The sequence below is a fragment of the Diadema antillarum genome, unplaced genomic scaffold, assembly GCF_040938485.1.
Source record: "Diadema antillarum isolate AM-2024a unplaced genomic scaffold, OU_Dant_1.0 seq00001682_RagTag, whole genome shotgun sequence".
Taxonomy (NCBI): domain Eukaryota; kingdom Metazoa; phylum Echinodermata; class Echinoidea; order Diadematoida; family Diadematidae; genus Diadema; species Diadema antillarum.
This window is the reverse complement of record NW_027272377.1, coordinates 106,051-129,824: the sequence shown is the minus strand read 5'-3', so window position 1 is coordinate 129,824 and position 23,774 is coordinate 106,051. Positions and strand designations below refer to the sequence as shown.

The 23,774-nt window shown below is 36.9% G+C and overlaps 1 protein-coding gene across 1 annotated transcript; it reads left to right on the top strand.

Annotated features, from left to right (window-relative positions):
• The first annotated feature begins 11,093 nt into the window (after positions 1-11,093).
• Positions 11,094-21,663, top strand: LOC139711658 (mitochondrial import receptor subunit TOM40 homolog). Its single transcript, XM_071623519.1, has 6 exons — positions 11,094-11,371; positions 13,358-13,518; positions 14,702-14,803; positions 15,510-15,738; positions 17,424-17,600; positions 21,523-21,663. The coding sequence occupies exons 1-6, from the start codon at positions 11,194-11,196 to the stop codon at positions 21,660-21,662; spliced, it is 987 nt and encodes a 328-aa protein (XP_071479620.1). The 5' UTR covers positions 11,094-11,193; the 3' UTR covers position 21,663.
• Positions 21,664-23,774: the final 2,111 nt, after the last annotated feature.

Sequence of the window (23,774 nt, the reverse complement as noted above, 5' to 3'; positions counted from 1 at the left end):
TACTGTTGAGCGTCACGAGTTGATTTGATTGGATATGAATGATATGTACAATAGTGTAGGATGGATTTGGAAATATGATTTTGTGATGTTTTGATATGATTATGTTTGATTGTATATGCAAAATAAGAGGAGTTATGATTGAATGTTAATTATTGTATTTTTGGACAGAAGATGAGCACACGGTGCTGTGATGCAGGACATTACGTCAAATGATACATGTCTCACGCAGGTAATTCATACAATGTTGTAGTTGTTTATATATCTGATTCAAGAGTTGATATATTTTGGCAGTGGTTAAGGTTATTTAATTTCGGTAATATAAAAAATATATATGATATGTTGATTAAGATAGTATTATATCAACCGGAGTTGTGTGTGTGTGTGTGTGTGTGTGTGTTGCTTGGGTGTGTGTGTGGATATGTGAATATGCATACGTGTGTGTGTATGTATGTGGATGTGTGTGCATGTGTGTATGTTCACATATACGCAATGCAAATAGACATATGAACGTAATATATATGTATATGATTTTGTTTATAATCATTATGTTTAGAATTATGAGAAAATATGGTTATTATAATATGTCAACAACTTGATATAAGAATCTTTTTATAGATATTTCCTGGATATATGATGTTATTTTGATGACGAGATGAGGCTAGATTGGATATTTGTATTGAATTAAATGAATGATTTGTGTATATAAAGGAAATGATTCAGAAGATTGATAATATATGAAATGGCATTACATATTATATGATACATCAGGTTATTCAGATAATAACTATTTTGTTGGTAGATCCTGAGGAAGGCCTGATGACTGGCCGAAAGCTTGACTGAATAAAAGGAAGACTCAAGATCGAGAGCAACGTCCGCCTCAGTCTAATTTCTTTCAGTTTATATGCTATCCACAATGAAGCACCGCGTACGTTTTGGGAGGGGAGCTATCTCTCGCACTATATATATATACATATATATATATATATATATATATATATATATGTATGAAATCGATGTAACAAATAGATAAATTTACTGATTACACGATGGTGACAAAAACCGAAAGAAAAGTTCATGATTCTTCATCGTGAAAACCTGCTTGAACTGTTTGTAAAGCGAGGTCTAATTGGAGATATAAGAACTGATCGGCACTATTATGAGAGAGTCGTAAGTTATATATTTAATCTCAGCTTATTAATTTGGCTTCGCTTCTTTATTCCTTTCCATTCCAGTGTATACGTAATACTTCATCATCATTAACTGACAATGTAGACTGCAACCTTTGTTTCAAATTGATATAAAGTGAACAGAGTAATTGAGAAAAGGCTGTGCATGGACCTTGCGTAACAAAATACTGGCACAAACTGACAAGTTACTATACACTAAGAAGACATGCTTTTTTCTCACTTTGTATGGATTACCAAAGAATGGGAAAGCCAAAGCAAAAAGATCACTTTGTATAAATCAAATTCATTGAGTAGCTGGAATTATAACGTGCTGGTTTATGACAACTAAAAGCTTCTTTATCACAAATATTCTCTCGAACAGTTGGACATGTACTGTTTTGCAGCAAAGGCATTGATTCAGCTTACTACACGTCAGTATCTCCTCCGAACTCCGAGCCAACCCAAATTGAAGGCGTTGACATAAGTAGCACGGCCCCAGACAGACGCTTGACTGACGTGACCATCTTCAACAACACCGTGTACTTCCTGCGAAGAGATGGTGTAGTGGTCACCACGGACTACGCTTCGAACACTCCGAGTTCCGTTTTATACCCGATAGCTCAATACGCAGTTGAGGATTCTGATGATTTTGTGTTGCAAAGCATGGTCATTGTTTATGATGACGTCATGTTTCCTGGCACATAAGTTTATTTTCATTATTTTGAAAGGGCAAGAAGATTTGCGACAATTGAGAAAGGGGAAAGAAAGATATGAGGACAACTGCATGCATAAATATGAAGAGAATATCGATGATGTCCATAAAATGCACCTGGTAACTTACGGAAAGAGAAAACGATATTGATTCATAAATTGTCAATTGGCTGATTGAAACATTAAGTGACTCTGGTGTATCAAACTGATGTAAAAGGCCATCTACTATATACCATATCGCATTGCATTTATTTTATGTTTCCTGTATAAGCCACAGAAAACGAATGGAATTCATCAGTCTAAACGCTAACAGTGATATACTGCGGACCAATCCTTGTTTCATCAAGTGGTGCTTTTCTTTGAGGAGCAATACTCATTCTTGTCAATTCTTTCATCCTTCCCGACAACTCACGATTCTGTAACAGTTTCTGGGACACAAGCAAAAATTTCTGATTCCACTTTGTTACACACAAAAAGGGCAATACAATTTTGTTCTTGAGCAAGCTTTCGTGACCAAACATCACACGCTAGATTTAAAAGTGAGTAGTATACTTACAGGAATATTCATCATCCGATGAATATTTCTTCACGTGTATAGCACAATGTACCTGTCGATGCACCGCTCTTCTTCCTCAGTCACGTTTTAGTTTCTAGATGAAGTAATCACACTCATCAATATTATACAAGATAACAGCAAATCCAATTTTTTTTTCACATACGTCGTTTTCTAGTTCATTCCTTAATAGACGTTCTAGTTTTGATATTTGCAATTCTTTTACCTGTGGATAATACGCAGCCTTTAATCTATTCGTTTTTGAATAATCACAACTATGCATTTATTCAAATCATACCTATGTTGTAATCCACTAGTATCCAAAAATGATATAAACTGAAGTTACTGGACTTTTCTTTGATTTATAGCGCTGGTTATATTCACCTAACTGTACAATTGCACCAGCGAAATGTCAAAATTCTCTTTTTCCGCTGCTGAGATTAAATATCTTAGCATTCGTCAATAATATAATCTTTAATTTCTGTAAAGACGTCAACTCGCAATACCATTGATTGCCTTACCGTTTTGTAGGTCTACTGTTTTAAAAGTCATAAAAATGAAATAAATTCGATTACGTAAAGTCAATTCAAATCAAATCAATTTCAAATATTATGTCGACTAGATTGTTAAATTAAATTTTTATAAGTATTACAATTGGGTTAGATTGGAAAGGTTGGTTCTTACTGTTTCATGAGTAAAGCTGGGTTGGAGATGTGGAATTTGTATATTTGAACTATGTACCTCGAATTTACTGTCATTTCTCATCTCGATGTCACTGCCTGATGACGGTCGTTTTTTGTTTGTTTGTTTGTTTATCATAGACTTGACACACGGTTAGCAGGTTTGTTTTATCGTAAGTGGACGTCGAAAGACTCTCGATGCGTTTCATCAGTTTAAGTTCAAAAGAGAGAATAGGGTTTACGCAAATATATAATATTTCATAGAAGGTGTTCGGCTCCGACCCTTGTCACTAAGAATCAAATATCAAGCTGAAAATGAACCTGAGATTCCTGTCATCCCAATACAGGGGGTAATCTTTCTATATAACTATGCTGACAAGATATTCTGCTGATTTAAAGTGTGCGTTCAAGAATGAATATACAAATACACATAAAACATAGACACCCTTCACTTTCTTTAACTCTGCTGCTTTTATTAGTCTCTATTGTTCGTCAATTCCTGTTATGAACCAGTTCTTAACGTGCACGAACCTGGGATGTCCCACTCATAGTGTAGTAGTCTTGTATAGTGGAATCATTGAGCATTTCTGAGTTGTATATATGATTTTAATCATGATATATTGAATAGTGTATAGTATACCAATTACTGCAAAAAAAGAAAAGAAAAGAAAGAAGGTGAATCACAAGACATGTGACAAGAGCCTTGTAAATATGATCGGTATGATTCTTGCATTTCTTTGTAGTAGGCCTTTAAGGGTGTGCATGCATGCTCCTGAAATGCAAACTTGTCATAGGACAACAGTGAATGACGTTGGTAGATAAAGCGTGCGGACTGGTGTGCGACATTAATGACATTGCGCTACACTTCATGGAAAGAGATGCGAGGTTTCTGTATAATTACGGTATGTTAGGTTTTAGTACAAACAGGGATGTAGGAGAAGTACGCCCCATTTCCTTGGGACCAGTTTACAGAAACATGTACTTTTTTCCCATAAACTTTGCCAGTGGTGAGTCACCAAGACCATAGTTCCTCTGTATATAGTACTGTTCTCTGTCATGCACCCACAAAAAAAAAGAAGAAAAAAAAAACACCACCAACAACAACAACAACAAAGAAATGCACAAAAGAAGTACGTTTCTTTGCAACTTTAAATAGGTGGTATCAAATTCTGCACGAAATTAAACCAACAATTCTACACGCCTCAACACTCTTGTGCGTCACTCTTAAAATGCTAGTGCACTATAAGTTGTCATCCTTTGTGTAAAGTGTAGTGAATTAAATACGACTTCATTTCAATCTTTTGATATCAAATTTGAATGATAACAGAGTTATGGTCAAAATTCTTGATTTTGTCTTCATACATTTTTTTTTCAGTACACATTCAGTTGGATATTTTCATCATTTGTCATTAATGTATTAACAGTAAAGTAGAAAAATCAAAATGTTGTCGTTACCTTCGTGTTAAATGATCATTTTCCCACTATCCATAGCTAGCATTTTCTGATTGGGAAAGCGTTAGTAAAGTTAATTTTCTTTAATTGTTCACACAGCAATTTCTAGTTTCATGGATGGTAGATAATTTAATGCGATCAATATATATGTATATACACACATTTGGTTCTTATTCAGCCTTGAATTAGTCATGCCTTATTTTGTATTTCTACAAAATGTTGTTTAATTACTCGTCTGTTCCTGTGTGCCATGTCATTATTATAAGGGTCAAGGCGGACAAGTATAGCCACCATTATCATTATTATCATAACGAATTATCATGTTATTGCTCTTGAATTTTGCTTTGATATTTTGATATAAATCTTTCTGGTGCAGTACTGTTGATGGGATTTTTACCTATCCCTTTTATGTGAATTTCAAAAGTATCTTTGTGGCTGTTTCACAATTTTGATAGAGATAAAGAATATTGTTGTTCGTAAATTTGATTACATAGCATTAAATCGTCTGATGCAAATCATGCCTTTATAAAATTTTGTTTCCTTGCTTTTGGCTTTATCAATCGTACATATACACTCAGCAAAAAAAAAAAAAAAAGAAAGAAAGAAAGAAAGAAAGAATGACAGTACGCACTTTTCAAGTTAATATTTCTCATATAATATTTATCTGAAGGTTATTGTGTTATATACCAAAAGAAAGGTACTTAAATTGGCTATCAACATGGTAGGTCAATAAAAATGGAAACTGTACGCATAAGGTAACATCTCTGTTTTTCTCTTCCATGGTACAAAAGTAAAAATTGCAAAAATTAACAAGTTGCCATTCATGTGTAAGTGCTCTGCCATGTAACAATAAGAACAAAAGACAAATTTTACACAATAAAATACATGGATTAACTTGCAAAAAATAAATCTATTATCCTTATTACATGTTTGAAGCCCAAAAGATCAATAAAGGTTAAAATTAACTGAGAAAATGAAGAACCTTTTGTCAAATGGAATTCCAAATTGAATGAGAGAAAAGCGATATTAACGAAAATGACAGGAATTGGAATTGATTTCTCAAACAAGGAAAATTGTAAATAATATTTGGTTCGCAAATTTGTCTCATGAATTCTTTAATCACTGAATTCTGTTCTTTTAACCATCTTTGTGCCCTTACTCCCTATGCCATGTGACGTTTGAGTTGATATAAAATTCTTATTTTCCCCCTTTAGTTTCCCACTTTCGTTTGGTTTGGTCTTTTGTTATCATTGTTATCTTGAAGGGTATTTGTAGATGAAACAGCTCATGTCAACTTTTTCAATTTTTACTTTCGTGCCTTGGAGGACAAAAACGAATGTGTTTACTTATGCGTAAAATTTTCCTTTATATTGACCTATAAGGTTGATAGCCAATTAAATCATCTTTACTATGGTATATACTATATATATATATATCTCGACTCTCATCAAAATCTTCTATGAAAAATATGAACTCGAAAAAGTGTTTTATTTCAATTTTGTTTTTGTTGAATGTAAATATACATATATATACATATATATATACATATATATATATATATATATACATATATATATGATATAATATTATATGCCATAACTTAAACAAGGAGATACATCAATCGATAGCGAGACATAGAGAACGAAAGAGACTTATAGTGTTTGTGTGAGTATGCATGAAGCTGCACGGTGATGGATGACTGTAGTCTTCTTTGGGTATATTTTAAATGGATGATGGGGTGGTCTATGAAAAAGCTAATTCGGATTACAATTATCAATTCTTTCGTTAGATCACACCGTGATCTTTGTTTCCAAATAAGCTTATGACACTGTTCTCTGTGAACGTGATTGTGTACCACTGATGATGAGAGACGGTCATATTCAATCACAATCATGACGATATAAAGTAGGCCTAATGGTTATAGAGAAAGAAAGTAGTGTTGTAAGATTCAAGCCTAGTGTCCTGCAGAAATATTGATCTCACGCTGGCATTGTTAGTTCTCGAACCCAAGGGAAAAAAGTTTGTTTGTTTTGTTTGTTTTATTTTATTTAATCACGGGATAAAATGCCCTCGATCAGCCAGATGAGGCTGTTTTTCAGAGAGGCCGTGAGTACAGTGTTACAGCAACAACAAAAACAACACAACAGTTAACAAATCAATCAAAGTAAAATAACAATTACAAAAAACATAAAAAACAACAAGCATAACATAATGAAATACATTACAATATAGCAGAAACTAGATACCAAGAACAATAAAAAAGAAAAGAGGAATATAAACGTAACCACTAAGCACAAACGCTATGAAAGAGGGTGACACAAACAAGTTCACGTAAATTCAGACAAATTAGCTCAAACATAGTTATGAAATCCACACTATAACACATACTCTAACATTCTTTCAAAAGCCTTCAAATTACTTAGTATTCTTACATTTTCGGGAAGGCTATTGAATATTTTAACACTGGAATAAATGCATCCAAATTTCATGAAATTTGTTCTGGGTTTTGAAAGTATGATGATATTACGTGAATTACGTAAATTATATTTATCTATTTTGATAACTACTTTTTTACAGATGAATAATGGCAATAACTGGTGTAATGATTTAAAGATAAATATTGCCGCGTGTTTTTCCCAGCGATTCATAATTGCTTCTACGCCAGATAATTCATATAAGGCTCGACTACTGAAACGATTATCTACTAATAGAATGGTGCGGAGAGCCCTCTTCTGCAAAACACTTATTTGATTTACTAAACTTTTACTGGCGTTCCTCCACACAATTGAACAATAATCCAAATGGGGCTGAATTAACCCTTTGTATAAAATAAGGGGGGTGTCTTGCGGAATATATGGCCCTATTCTCTTGAAGCAGTACAACGCAGAAGAGAGTTTGGCCTTTACATTGACTATGTGATTGTTCCACGTCAGGGTGTCGTTTAAGGTCACACCTAAATACTAACAGGAGCTTTTTTGTTGTACGCAAAAATCATTAACCGTAACCTTAACGTTATCAAAGAGGTGTTTTTTTCCGCATAGGTGTGACAATCATGTATTCACACTTTTTCTCGTTTAGCAGTAGTCCATTGTACCTCAGCCAGTTCGTTATCGCCCTTAAATCATGATTTACACACTTTTCTAAGTCATAGGGATTGTTTGATGAGTAGTAAAGGCAAGTGTCATCAGCGTACAAAGAGACAGTACAATGTTGTACAACTTCAACAATGTCATCGATAGTTATCACGAACAGAAGCGGTCCGAGGATACTCCCCTGGGGAACGCCACACGTAACGAAACGTTGTTCAGACATATATTATTTCCGTTAACAACTGTGACTTGCTTCCTAAACGCCAGATAATCTTTGAACCAGGCTAAACTGTCGGATTCTACACCGTATTTTCGCAGCTTCTCAATTATCACATCATGAGGTATTAAATCGAAGGCTTTTTTCAAGTCAAGTGTAATGAGTGCAACTGCACGCCCTTCATCTAAAGCCTTCCGGATATTTTCTGTAATTGTTACAAGAGCAAGCAAAGTTGAATACTTAGGGCGAAATCCAAATTGATTATTTGTTAAAAGATTATTTTCATTGAAATACTTGTATAATTGCTTAAAAACAACCTTCTCGAGGACTTTCGAAAGGACTGGAAGGACCGAGATAGGTCAATAACTTTGTGGGTCGGTCATGTCGCCTCCTTTGAAATTTGGCGAAACTCGAGCTAGTTTCCAGGCTTCTGGTATTCTACCCTGAGCCAGAGACAAGTTTAATACATGACATAATGGTTTCACGATCACAGGCAGAGTATCTTTCAACACACTTGTTGGTAAATTATCTAAACCGGCTGCCTTCTTTCTCGGAATTGTATCAAAAGATTTCATGATTTCACATTCGGTGACAGGATCAAATTAAAATATGCAGGTTACTTGTTTAATGTACTGAGCTGAACTGCGATAATTTTCTTTCGGCAAACTAGACTTAAGACGTTTTGGCGCATCCACAAACAAATTATTCATAACATTGGCTATATCTTTGTAGTTGTGAACGTCCTTTCCTTCGGATTTGACATGGTGCAATACATGTCCCTTTCGCTTAGGTAACAGTGTATGAAGAAGCTTCTAGAGAACGGACGAATCACCCTTATTTTTCAAAATACTTTCGTTTATATATTTTCTTTTACATTTACGAATCAAAGAAGTTACACGATTTCTCAATTGCTTATATCTATTCCAATCAGATATCTGTTTGGTCTTCAATGCTATCTTTTTACTTTTATCTCTTTCAAACATAAGCGACTTAATGTCATCATTCATCCATGGGGCTGATTTGTGCTTAACCCTTCTGCGTTTCATTGGAGCAAATTTATCTAATACAGTCACATATTTAGAAACCATCATCTCGTAGGCGGTATTGGTGTCTACTTCACAAAACACTTCATCCCAACATTCACTGCGTAGCTCATTACAAAATGTGTGAAAAATCCAAATTTGCTAAATTGCGAGAGTTAACATATTTATGATTTCACGTGGCTGTTTTCACTCTACCAATAGCTGATGCCACCATATAATGATCACTGAGTGTGATTGGTGCTACGTCACAATACTGCATATGTTCATGGTTAGATTCGAACAGCTGAGTATGGGGACAGATCAAAAGTGAAAAGTCGCAACACTTCTGCTATTGATAATGCACGGTTTTGATGAAAATGGCCACTGGAATAAGCAATGCTGAAATGACAGCACTCAGAGACTCCAACTCTCCCGTTTTCGACAGGAGATCTCCCGCCGAAAACCCATTTTTGCAAAATCTCCCGTTCTCTCGCTTGAGATTTAATTTCTCCCGCCCTGGCTCTTTGTCTTCCGTTGGAAAGGATTTCTTACTTATTACTATTGTATGTTGAAAAAATAAGCCTTAGATAGCACCAGAGAGCATGTAGAACCCTAGGAACTTGGCGCTTCGCACACATCAACTTGGAGTCTCCCGTTTGCTAGGGGTTTCAGGCGGGAGAATCTCCAGATCAGAAGGTGCTTTGGGTTGGAGTCTCTGAGCTTTTTCAAAAACTCCCATTTCCTAGACATTAGATGACTGTATGGTCAGCCTTTATGTTTAATTTTAATCTGCAGACACTACTGCAGTTAAGTTAATTCATGGATGAAGCCTGGGATCTAATGATAATCTCACAATGCATTCTTTTCAAGCACATTCCTTCCCTGAAACGACAAAACAAATGGGAACTATACTGTTTGACATAACACGTTTGCTCTATTTTGCAACATTTCACATTTGACCTTTCCTCATACTCAATCATACTGTGCATTCCAGGAATACCCAATCATAGGAAGTGAGGTGTCATGTTTGAGAAAATTAATCAGGCTTTCTTATGATGTCATATTTGATGAAGATAATACGGGCATAAGAGAAATATGATATATCAAACTTTAATTGCAGAACTTATTTTGAGGAGTGAAATGCACAGTTTTTGATTCAACAGCAAAAAAAAAAAAAAAAAAAATGATTCACATGATTGAAGTGTAATCTTTGTTTATCTACAAAGAACAATTAGGCCTACATTAGAAAACTACTTATGTATCAACATATTCAGAAAAGTGTCTTCTGTAACAAAATACCCATATAGCTCTACAGATTTGTGGATGATATGTATAAAATAAAGCAAAATAAGTAAATTATAAACTTTCATTTCATTCATTCATTTCATTCCTTCTTTCTTTTTCGTCAAACATAACACGAAATGAATCAGAAGATATAACATAGGCATGTATTCGACTTTACATGGTAGATAATAGTTAACAAATACGAAATTATAAATGCATACCGGCAAAATACAAAGTTATGTTTGGAGGAAAGAAAAACTGGCCAATCAAAATGGAAATACATTTCTTTGAATGAAAGGAAATGAGTAGCCATTACAATATGGTGCATTGAGCTGTTGAGGAGCTTAAACATAAAAGTACCCAACTCATGATTCTCAATAATTTGACAAGGCCTCTAGCTATCAAGAGTGTACTATGTAAGGGGTAAATATGCCATAACCTGGATTCAGAATTATAAGAATGATTATTAAGAATTATAGTTTTGTGTTTGTATAAAGCTAGTATAGGCCTAATAAACGATGTGGAGGTGCTGTATACGTGTTTGGAAAAGACTTTTATAGGCCGGGCAAAAAATTATACTTCAAATAGCTTGAAACCAACTTTATGTCCTGTAGTTATAGTCCAGTCAGTGCGATTATGTTTCCTCTTTCCAACGTAACGAGCGCAGGTTAGGGAAAAATACGGGGGGGGGGGGGGGGGGGGGGGGGAATGGAAACTGTTCTTGTGATCATGTGACGGTTAATGTCCAATCAGGGCAAGGCATTAGCACATGTGTAGACTTACGTAGACTTTGCTGGACATGTGTGATCAAACGAGAACTAAAAGGAGCCCCGCATGCAAAACAAACGTGTGGGACTGAAATACAGTCAAGGCTAGTAACCGATGTGGACACCGGAACAATTCGCGGACACACCACAGAGGAAGAGTTTATGGACGTTTAATACAGTTCAAACGTGTCCTACATTTGCGCTTTTTGAATGTAAGTGTATTCAATAGAAGGCAACCGTGGTGCCGACAAAATGGGGAACGTTTTCGCAGCTGAGAAAAATGCCGGTACTCCGAGTCCGCCGATGATGGGAATGCCGACACCGCCTGTCTCTCCCGCCGCTGCGGCAGCACTGGCCGCTGCAAAGGCGTCTGGCAGCGGTGATCTTCCCAATCCGGGAAATTTCGAAGACCTTTTCAAAAAGATAAAAGGTAAACATCCATACAGTTCCCCCACTATGTCTCTCCCTGGCTATGGTATGTGATCAAACTACCTATCTTTACCGCCCATTAAAATTAACAAACGATAACTTAAACATTGCTTTAAATTGCTTCATCATCTTTGACTTTGCCAGCATGCACAATTTTAATGACAGTTGGCAATGGACAGCGACAGTAATCACAATTGTGTTAGATTTTGTACTAGACCTACTATAATTTGTAAACTTATATGTAGACTATCTATAAAATAACTCTTTATAGTGCCATGTCCATACCATTGATACTGCATGTCCTAAAACTCCTAGCTTAGTCATTGGCAATGAGTCGAGTTCCAGCTTTCCAGAGAAGTCTCTAGACTCTAATGTTAGCTAGGTAAAGTTTTATAGTCTACGTACATTATGTAGCTAGGCCTACTCTCGATTTTTTTTTCTCTTTTTACTTTGAAAATATAGACCTAGACCATTATGTTTGGACTTCTACTTCTACCTGAATACTCAGCAAAGTCCAAGACTGGATATATTACGCCAACCTTCATAACCAGGGGCGCTCCCTCTTACACTCCTTTCAGTTGTAATCTGTGGGAGCGGTTCGCATTTGGGCTGGTTGCAGTTACATAGGATCCTCAGCGGGCCCAGTCGGGTGTTTATTTCTAGATTTTGCATTTTTTATTTGTGTGATTTTTGTTAGAATAATGTGGAGAGGTGTCCTGAATACAGTACAGTAGACTTCTACAGCAGCCTTGTATTTGTAATGTAAACAGTTGAATGTACTACATTCAATAATGATGATATACCATTCAAAGTGTGCTACCGCTGTCAATTCACGGTGATTCAAGCCTAGAACCTTGAAAGCTCTTATTACAATACTGGCTCTATCACCTCACCACATAAAACACAATTTGTTTTGCAAATTAAATGCTAAACGAAATGGAGAGTCATTGCTAATTAGTGAATGTGAATGTTGTCGGTCGACCGTAACAATGCAGATGAGACTGCAGGTTTCCATGTGCAGAACAATAAGGTTTGTCCAGCATGCAGTACATTTAGTGGCCTTTGGCAAGACTTTATTCTCATTTGCCATTTTTTATTTATTTATTTATTTGTCATTATTATCATCTTTTGAGTAGGCTTAACTGCATCAGTCCCATGTGCAGGAGGGCTATTGTATGCTATGCATGTAAAAGAGTCCACTACATTTCTCTTGTGGAGAGCTGGGTGAAATCCTGGTGAAGTGGTCAAATGTACACACATGATCTGCAATAATCTTCAGGATTGAAAGAAACAGATAGGCCTACACTCTGGAAAAGCAGAAGAATAGAATGGTTTGACCAATACGTATGTAATATTAACCCATTTAGGATGAGTCCCAAGTTAAGTACAACACGTATACTTGGACAGGGCTCTACTATGGGAAATGCGTGTTGCGCTTGTAGCAGAATCAGCCTGTCCTTAGTGGGTTAAATGTAAGATATCAGAATCCCTTTGTGGGAGATTGGAGTAAAGAATCAGATGTACATGTAACTTCCAACACATCCATTTCCCAAATTTTCAAACAATAGATACTGTATGTATCTTTGCCTCATTTTTTTTTCTTTATCGTTGCAGGCTATGATGCGATCAGATATTTCAGAATGCTTAGTTTCACACTGAGAGTGTGTGTGAAAAATGGCATTAAAAGAGCATGAGAAAAAAGATTTGTGGCTATTGCACTGCTTCTCTACCAAGCTGTCATTATTCATGTTATGTTTTATTCATGTTATGTTTTGCTTAGATTTCTGTCAGTGATTTCTTGCTGACTTTTTTTTTTCTTTTTCTTTGTAAAAAGGTTAATGATCATCCAGCTCTATCAAATTGAATAAAAGTCGTTCAGTAAGCAACCAAACCTGAAATGGTTTTGACTTTTGCCTGCGCACCAAGCCAGTTGTTGAAGGTGGTGAATGTCAAAGCTTCATTGTATTTCTTCACACCACATTTTCAGAGATCTTCCCATCACCCATAGAGGGCTGCAAGCTCGTCGTGAACAAAGGTCTCAGCAATCACTTCCAGGTCAGTCACACAGTGTCTCTCTCAGCTTTCAACCCGTCATCATACCACTTTGGGTCGACGTATGTTGGCAGCAAGCAGGTCAGCCCAACAGAGGTGAGTTGCCTAGCTTTTGATGCCTGTTAACCCATTGAGAACGAGTCCCGAGTATACTCGGGCAGGTGTCTATGGGAAATGTGTGTTGTAGCAAAATCAAACCGTCCCCAATGCAGGGGCAGATCCAAGAATTCCGTAAGGGGAGGCGCCTTTACAAAATTAAAGGGGAGCGCAGGTGCGCCCCCCCCCCCCCATTTTTATCTTTTTATTCCTTTTGTTTAAAAAATTAATAAAGAGGGGGTGTGCGCCCCCCTCTGGATCTACCAGTGCATTGGGTTACGATTTGTATGAGAGTTTCACCTATTATCCACCATGTTAAATTAATATCCAGTGAATCAGCAAATTTCCTGTGGATATTGGTCAGAGACACTTCTGTCAACACTGCGCATGAAGTGGGACAAGTTATCATCTTGACAGAGATAATGTAATCTAAATTGATGGCAGAGAGCCTAACTGTTCTGGGCCCCATTTCATAAAAGATGTTAGGATGGCAACTCTTGCTGGAATGGCAACTTCCAATAGCGACAGCCAATCAGGAAGCTGGATTCTTCTCGTTACTATGACAATTGCCATTCCTGCAAGAGTTGCTGTCATATCAGCTTTTTTATGAAATGGGTTCAAGATCAGTAATAGTCTATAAAAAAACAAAACCAAACAAAAAACCAAAACAAAACAAAACAAAACTTACATGTACTTTAGGAGGCCAGTGTAGGATGTCTTAGATTTAGAGTTTGTGGTGCTTGCACCCTTACTTTTTTCTAAGAGTTCTTGAAAAACCCACTAGAATTGCTACATCCAGCATGTCATTCTCAGTTTCATATCCTGAAACCTGTTTTTCAAGTTTTTTTGTTCTTTGAAATGTTTGACGGTATTTAAACTGGAAGTGATGAATTTTACAATACAGATAAAGATGATATGGCTGGTTTGATAAAAAATTGTAAACCATATTCACTGATTGTGTCATCTTACTGCAGGTTTTCCTCCAGTTCTGTATTCATTAAAGAAGTACAGTTTTAACAGTTTTAAAGGTTATACCCATTCAGAGTTGCATACTGCAAACTGTTTGCAATGAAATATAACCGTTCTTTAAATTGGCCTTCTGTGCACAGTGATAACTATTAATGGTCCCCCTAACTCTAAGTATAATTCTGCATTTGCCTTGTTCTGCTGTTTTGTCTTTCAGGCTTTTCCAGTTCTTCTTGGAGACATTGACACATCAGGCAGTCTCAATGCTCAAATCATCCATCAACTAGCTGACAGAATACGCACCAAATTTGTTGTACAGGTATGTGTGTTGTTCAGAGTGGTTCAAAAGGTAACATGTATATTGCATATCATCTTTATACATAGTTGTATATAATGTAAAAACTTTTCTTCAAAGATTATCATGATTCCACTTACAGAATAATCTTTATAATGCTTGTCAGCAAAAATATGATAGAGGTTGGAACTACAAATTTAGCTGCCCCTTAAAATCTATTGTTGGCAGGTTTACCTAAAAATTATGATATACACGTTCTGGCAGCTAGTGTGAGTCCAGTGATAAATGTTGCATGCTGAACCAAGCTGCAATATTTGTGCTGGTGATTTGTGTGCCTTTTATCGTTTCGCCAACATTGGCCCTTGGGGACTATTCAATTTGCCATTTGAGGAAAGCTGTTGATGCTAACATTGCTGCGCATATTTGTTTGAAGCCAATCTTAATCTGAACTTAGTTGTCAGAATTTATTTTGATAAATCAAATCTGTATTAAACATGTTATATTTGACCTGTCTTTGTGGGGCAGCAGAGTCGTAAACAAAATATTACGCCCATGTTCTGATTAATGTCATGGATGAAAATACATTGTTCTAATTCACACAACATACATGTCATGTTCATATAGTTTGTGCAAAGCAGTATTTGCGTAAGTGAAATCCCTCATTGTATTTCTGCATTGACTGTATAATGCTTTAAACATGTCCTTAAGAATGTCCCTTCTAATTTTCCAGACTCAGCAAACCAAGTGGGGTGTGTATCAAGGGGAGGTGGAGTACAAGGGGCCCTCCTACACAGGGGTGCTGACACTTGCCAACGTAGACCCCCTGGAGGGATCAGGCATCGCCGTAGCTCACTACATGCAGAGCATTACACAGAGGTTGTCATTAGGGGCGGAGCTTCTATACCACTGTGGGCAGGGCCAACAGGCTGCCATTGTCTCACTAGCAGGCAAATATGCAAGTGAGTACAATACGGTATATCTATGATATTGTCCCATGATACTGTATGCACCATATATTTATGGAGTCTATTTTTTTTTTTTTGGCGAATCGGGACTTCCCAAACGATGCCATGGGTGTTAAATTCTCGATTGAGGAGTAAAGTGCTGGATGGAGAAATATATGTGACCCGCTACAACAAAAAGGTCCTAAAGTCGCGCACGGTCGAAGCCGTGAAAATCGAGTTTGAAGTCAGAGTATTAAAATTGGTCAAAACTTACGATTTTCTGATTTTGATATATTATTGGAGTCTAACATGTCTTCTGTCATCTGTCGAAATTTTGAAGCAAAATGATCAAAGGAAAGATAAAAAATAGCGTTTTTCTGAGCCATGTTTCTTTTGGCGTTTCAACGAAGCAGAAACTGGTTCGAAACTTTGGATTGAGTGCCACAGATAGGTTCCGCCCCTAACAACGACCAGAGTGATCTCATTGGTCAGTTTGCCGCTTGCTGCTAACCGAAGCGTGAAGCTCGCACACTGCCCAGTCGACTGGTGCGTGCGAGCGGAGTGCGCTATGCTCAGCCGCTTCTCACATCCTGGTCACTGATTGGTTGGTGAGGAGACCGCTGACGCTGATGTGCTTGAATGAACTCTTCAGGGGTTGCTAGGGCTTACCTTCTACTGTCCAGAGGCAAAAACTGACTTGCGTGTCCCTTGATCGCGATTGCGTCGAAAGGAAGACTTTTAGGGTGCTTTTCTCGAAACAGTGATTTTCCAGACGTCTCGACATGCTCTCTTTTAAACATCGATATCTCCGCAGCCGATTATTTTTATAAAATGTGTTATATATCAATTTAAAGCAGAAAGATTAGGGGATTATATCATGCAATTTTCAAATAATCGCCGACTTTAGGATCATTTTGTTGTAGCGGGTCACATATGCATGCACTTCACATTCATGTGGGGATCAGAGCCAATATTTTTGCGTGTCTCTAAATTTGAGAAAAGCACCTGACTCGCAAAATTTGCGAACATAAAACCTCGCGAAATATTTGGCGTATACTGTATGTCATTAGTCAGTGGCATGCAAGCAGTAATCTACATGCACACATGACCAGGGGCCCATTTCATAAAACTCGTTATCAGTGACAACTGCCACATTTCTATGACAAATTTTCTCTCAGTCAATCAGATGCAAGGATTTCAGTAGCTTGTCACAGTTTGTGACAACTTGTCACTGATGTCAAGTTTTATGAAATGGGCCCCAGATCTCTACCTATGATATTGTTCATGCTGTTATCACAGCTTTTGGAAGACTTGATCTAATCAGACAGTTGATTTCTTGCTAACCTTTGTAGTTATTATTGCAGAGGTCATTGCATACTTTCTTGCTCCATTTTCTTAGATCTTGCTGAAATATGCCAATGGCTGGTAGTGCATCAGTTCAAACAAAAATGATAAAGAATTTAGAGATTGTAACATAGCATATTTGATCAAATCCTTAGTACAGCTGTATATCATTCTTGTTATGGTTGTGTATGCAAGGCATGGCACTGTGATGACATGTGTAATGTACAAAGGGTTGATATGAATGTGGTACTATCCTCCAAAAACTAGTCACATGTTTGCCAACTCATGGAAAAAAGAATTCACTGTCATTTGCTCATGCCACAATGTCTTTTATCCTATACATTGTTGTATTCCAGCGGACAATTGGGTAGCATCCAGTACTATAGGACCCACAGCTTTCCATGCGGGCTACTATCACAAGGGTAAAGAGGTGCAGATTGGTGTCGAGTTTGAGAGCAACCTCCGTGCCAAGGAGTCCTCAGTGTCGCTAGGTTACCAAGTGGACTTGCCCGCTGCCAATGTAGTATTCAAAGGTTGGTTCAACTGCATACATTGGTTCCTTGTCTACAGAGTCTAAGTGTGTTAAGCTGAGGAAATTTATCCAGTTGTGCCCTATGTGGATGTGATATCTGATTTGTGGTGGATGGGGCTCACCTTGTGATTGTGATTGTTGATTAGAGGCAAACCTCATGTATTATAGGGATAAATTTCATTTAGTTGCAGAATTTTCAAAAGCTTCTCTATCACCTTTTTTGCACTCAAAAAATTATTTCTTAATTGGCAACACTTTTCATTAGACTATAGCTCTTACTGCTCCCTCAAATTGGCAAAAGTTCTAAATATCTTTTCTGATTTTAACCAGGCCTATCCTGTCTGTCTGAGACATGCTCTGAAATTCAGATGTGCAAATCTAAAATTATGGCATAATAATAATCTGCAGCATAATTCACTCAAAACCAAATTCTGAGTTTTCGCTTTCACACAAATATATGCTAAACTTCACATACATGTACAGCCAACCTCACCAAGGTCACTCAGCCTCACACAAGTCAAAAAATTGACAAAGTCGGAAGAAAAATTCTACCTGGACGGATATGAACATAACATCTATTGTGTGAATCAAAAATTCACCAAAGTTGAAGGATTTTTTTGCTGGTCCCTTTGGATTCGACTGAGGAGAGGTAGTCTGTAAGTCATAGGCCTCTAGACTTGAGAAATTACTTTGTTAAGTTGTTGTTGTTGTTGTTGTTTTTTTTTTTTTTAAATAGACATATTCATGACATACCTACATATTCATATTAAATTTAAATGGTGTTGTTTATGCATGCCCCAGTTGATTTAGTAGTGAACTGAGGATGAATATTCATGAAAGCATAAACTTCCCCTTGAGTTACAGAGCAAATGAGTGCATTGATTATTAAATCAGTGTACACTGTATGTGTGTGCTGTTGTGTGCCATTGCATGTAATCATGGACCATTGCTGTTTTGCCAGCCAGTGTAACATTTAGACAATGAGCTATAGTCCAACGGATCCTGAGCAGGGTCTTGGCACAGGAGAGGGGTGGGGGAAGTCTTTTTTTGTGCCTGTGACAAGGAGTCTACTAGGATCGAACACTCGGGTCCCCTTTGACTCCATTTTACCTCTCTGGCTCGCTGCTATTGGACAAGCAACCTTCAGCACATTTTTTTTTTTTTTTTTCATTACATTTTAGAACAGGTCAATTCCATTGTGACTTATGGGACAAAGTGACAATTTTCGGCAATTTCAAACCAGTATTTTGAGAAAATAGGTGCATCAAGTGCATTTTTCTCAGTTCATGGTTAGATCCATCATATCACAGTTTATGAAAACACCATACTTAGTTTGAAAAGTATCATCGCATTACGTACAGCGACGAAAAATTGCTGTCGTGACTTATGGGACATTTGAGGACCACCGTTTTTCAAATGGGGAAGTAAGTTCTGAAATATTCTTACACACAGAGTCTCTGGAGAGATATTTTCTTTCCTGAATGTAGCAAAGGGTTGGTGCTTACCCTGAGCCAAGTGGTATCAATATCTACTCATTGGTACAGTAGCAGGATTGGGAAAACCAGTGTGACTGATGGGACACAAAAACGTGACTTATGGGACGCTATCAACTACCACATTTTGAGATTGAGAGAATAATATTTACTGATGCCGGAACAAGTTCTAGAACATCATAAAACCAATCTATGAACAAAGAACATTCAGAAAATAAGCCATCTGAGAATTACACAAGCTGTATTATGGTCATAATACAATGTAGTGTATCAGAAATGATACATAAATTCTGCAAAAATTGGCAATTTTCATGAAAAATGAAGGTTTTTCGGACATAACTCCACTCCACGTTCACCGATGTTCACAAATGAGGTATCAAAATATCTGTTGTGAAAGGCTGCTTTGAGTAAACAATACCAGATCATCTAATTAAGCTTCATTAGTCATCTATACTCAATAGTTTGATTTTCATAAAATGCAACCTTTCCATGGAATTGACCAACAATGAGCTGTACGCAACCAGTTAGTCCTCATAATCCAGCAAAAGACACCAGTAAAAATGATACAAACTTTCCAGTTGTTATGCTATAGCTTTAGCCATGAACCACTCATTTATACACATAATAATGATGGTACACCCACATATACCACACAAGAACTGCTTTGGCTTTATAACAGGAGTAACTTTTTACACTCTGTGCAGAAGCAGTGAAATGTTCAGAAGACATGGAGAGTGCAGTCTTGGGGCATTTGGCACAAGTTTTTGTTGTGAGATTTACAGAGAGATGTGACCACATCTCATCACACAAAGCAAAATATGCAGTTAGACTCGCGTTGTGAATTTAAAGTGAAAGGGACTTGATTTGTCTTTTCACTAATCCAGGGCAGTGGACTCCCATTATAACGAAGTCCTCAGGACCGGCCGTTTTCTTTCGTTATAACGGAACAAATAAACAATAGAAATACCTAGAATGGATGATGTTGCAGCCTGAATTTTTACTTAGTTGTAACCGTGTTTGTTATAACGGGAGTGCACTGTATTCACTTCTGCAACTGCAACTCTGCCACTTTTCTTTTTTTTTTTAGATGGTACCTTTTTGGGGGGTGGGGGGCAGACAGTGGGACTAGATCATTTGCATCTCAGGTGACTGACTCCTGCATAAGTTACTGTATGAATAATGTTCATTTAAGTTTGTACTTGCTTACCATTTTAAAGATATTGAAACTGAAAACCTTTGGGGTAAGATATGAAGGTCTGGAAATGCAGAGCTAACATCAAATTTTGACATGTACAGGGTAGCAGTACAATCTTTCTGGTGTTACATTAATGTGGCACAGTCATCAAAGCAGGCACTTGGAATTCTTTAATCAGCATTTGATTGAATTCACTTTATATTTCTTGTTTTGTGTGATTGCTTGTTTTCTGACTTTATACAAAAGGGTTGTGGAATTTGGATGGCATTCAAACCAAGGAAGGAATTTATGTGTAGGTTTTTATTGGTGATGTAGCTGTCTGGCTCCACCAACTCTTTAAATAATTTTAATGATTACTTGATGCTGGCTGTTTCAATATTTTTACAACACATCTTTTCAGAGAATCCTAGTTTGCATAATGCCATTACTTGTGGATCTTGCAATTGAAACTGATTACAGGTACACAGTCTGTGAAATATTTGCCATTATAGGTGCAGAACATTGTGAGTAATAAGGGGAGTGAGTGGGCAGTGTTGGCAGAGACGTCTTAAAGGACAAGTTCACCTTCATAAACATAAAGATTGAGAAAATGCAACAATATTCTGTAGAACACATCAGTGAAAGTTTGAGGAAAATTGGACAATCGATGCAAAAGTTATGATTTTTTTTAATTTTTTGTGTTGGAACCGCTGGATGAGGAGACTACTACACCTTGTGAGTCATATGCGTACAACAGTATAAAGAAAAAGTAAAAGAAAATTCAACATATTTTCATTTTTTTCACATAATAAAAGAGCACTTGACTTGCCTCTTTCTAGAGGCAGGGGGAATAATATTACCCATAACATTTGTCGGTAACGAGTCAGAGGAATGTGTACTTTTTTCAAAAGATGGAATTTTGTGAAATTCTCTTTATATTTTCCTTATATTGTTGTACGCATGTGACATCTAAGTTATTCATACACTGCAGTAGTCTTCTCATCCAGCGAGTACTGCACAAAAACTTCAAAAATTCATAACTTTTGAACGGATTATCTGATTTTCCTCAAACTTTCAATGATGTGTTCTACTAATATTGCTACATTCTCTCAATCCTTATGTTTATGAAGGTGAACTTGTCCTTTAAATTAACTTTGTAGTTGAAATAATTATCTACTGTGTAGGCCACTAAACAATGTGATGTTGTTTCCAATCTCATAAATCCACCCCCTTTCTTGTTCCTCTCCCCTTTCTAGGTATGGTGGACACAAATTGGACAGTAGCTGCCGTTCTTGAGAAAAGGCTTCAACCCATGCCGTTTGCATTCATCTTGAGCGGTGTGATCAACCAGTGGAAGAACCAATGTAGATTTGGCTTTGGGCTCATGATAGGATGATTACAAGTGCATTCTTTTTCATACTGGTAATGAGATGAGCTGTACCAACATAAAACCTTACATCATTACGATGTTAATAGATTGTCCTATGCTAGTTTAGGTGCGATATTTACATGAAAGAAACAATGATGGTACCTTAACCCCCTTCATTATTAGCTTTACACTTGTGCTATAGCCGTGTTGGAGTTGTGAGCAAGTGCATACTTGCCGCAGGGATGGCAAAGCACTTTTTGTGTCCTGTTCAAGAGTTTCCTCAAGAAATCCACTGTGGTTCCTGATGGTGCAGTGAGCCAGTCTTATTGGTCATGTTGCAATTCATATTTGTCTATACATGTGGGATTCAGTGTCACTGGAGCTGGTGACATCATACACAGGCAAGGAAAAAGTATAGAGTCATGATCCTTATCCAGACAGTGTATGTTTTAGAGGATGACCTTCCCTGAAATGGCCTTGTCTGATTTGTATCAGGAGGAAGGTGCATCTCAAGTCATTTATAGATATTGATTTTCCTGGAAAGTTGCAGATGATTAATCCAGTTTAGATAATGTTCATAATTATCTTGTCTCCTCTTCCATCAAAACTACCAGTAGTAGAAATGGTGGCATTGACCATTTCACTTTGATGGGATTTTATGTACCCTGGGAAGTAAGTTGAAAATGGGAGTCTTTCTCATGAAACCTTATAACTAATGGCTATTTAAAGCAAAATATAATAGACTGTTAATTGATATGACAGTTTGAATGAGCAATTGATATGATTTGATTGGTTATGTGGTGTAATTCAGCACGGTTCAGTTGGATGACTGTCACAAATGATGCTGATATCTCATTTTGACAACATGAAGACATTGAAGTTGTCTTTGATTTGGTGTCATAATGTTGGATAAAGACAAAAGTAGGAGTGTAATTTTGTGACAGCTTTCAGGGAACTTGTATTGTTTAAGATTATCTCCATGTTCAGTAACATACCTCTATTGATTTTGGTGTTGGATGTGGAAAAGATGTTATGATTTGAGCAACAATTGTTTTGTGTTACCCGTTACAGTTTTAAAATGAAGTGTGATCCATTGAAAAAAATGCCTAATGACACACACAGATTCTTGATACGTAAGAAACTGTTCCTGACCACAGTTGTAAAAAGAGTAAAAAAAAGAAAACACTATTCAAAGTGAAAGATGGCATACCAGATGAAAAACTTGGCTCTTTATCACCATCATGTTGCAGAGTTTGACAGTTTCACCATTTCTTCACATTTTGATTCCTGTTTCTGCTCTTCAAACAATTCAGAGTACATAAGGTCAATATGAAAAGTCCTGAAAAATTGTGTTACAGAATTGCCCAAGTTCCAGTGATAACATTACAGAAGTTTCTTAGGGCTTGATACATGAGGTAAAAACATTGGCCAAAATTCATGACAAATCAGGGCAGTTCATGGGACAGCCAAATATCATCTCTTTCTCTCTTTGGACTCACTTGTGGTACTCTTTCTCTATCTCAATTGAAAGTCCAAGATAAGCCTTATGGTTTTTAATGTAATGTTTATTAAAGTGAGGGTATGATATCAATGACAAATGCTATGTGGTGTTGTGAGGAGAACTATGATGAATTCAACCACCCTGTACAGAATGTATTGTACAAGGACTATCTCCTGTGAGTGATGATTATGATATGATTTATCTTCATGACAGGTGGATTCCAATCCAGTTATCACTGCAGAATTAAAGGGGAAGAGGCAGGAGGCTAGGGATCCATCTCATGAATTCAGTACTTGAAAGAACAAAACAGTTCTTGCAGAGGACACTTTCTCCCATCCGCCTCAGTTTGCATTGACTCGTGTTACTTACCTTTCCTTCAGAATGTAACTCTAGACTAACCATTGATATCTTCCCACCCACTTCTCCCAAGCTATTTCTTGGTCCAGCTGTGCACAGAGAAAGACACGTTTTATGATCAGTAGTGTACTCTTTTTGTGGTTATTTTTACTCTGTTGTCTTTGAGGATAAAGAATGTGGTTTTCAGGAGTATTCAACTGCAGATGCATTATCTACGTGTATATCTTTATTTTGTTATCATATCAATGATTTCTTTGTGGTGATTAAGTGCATCCATTCAA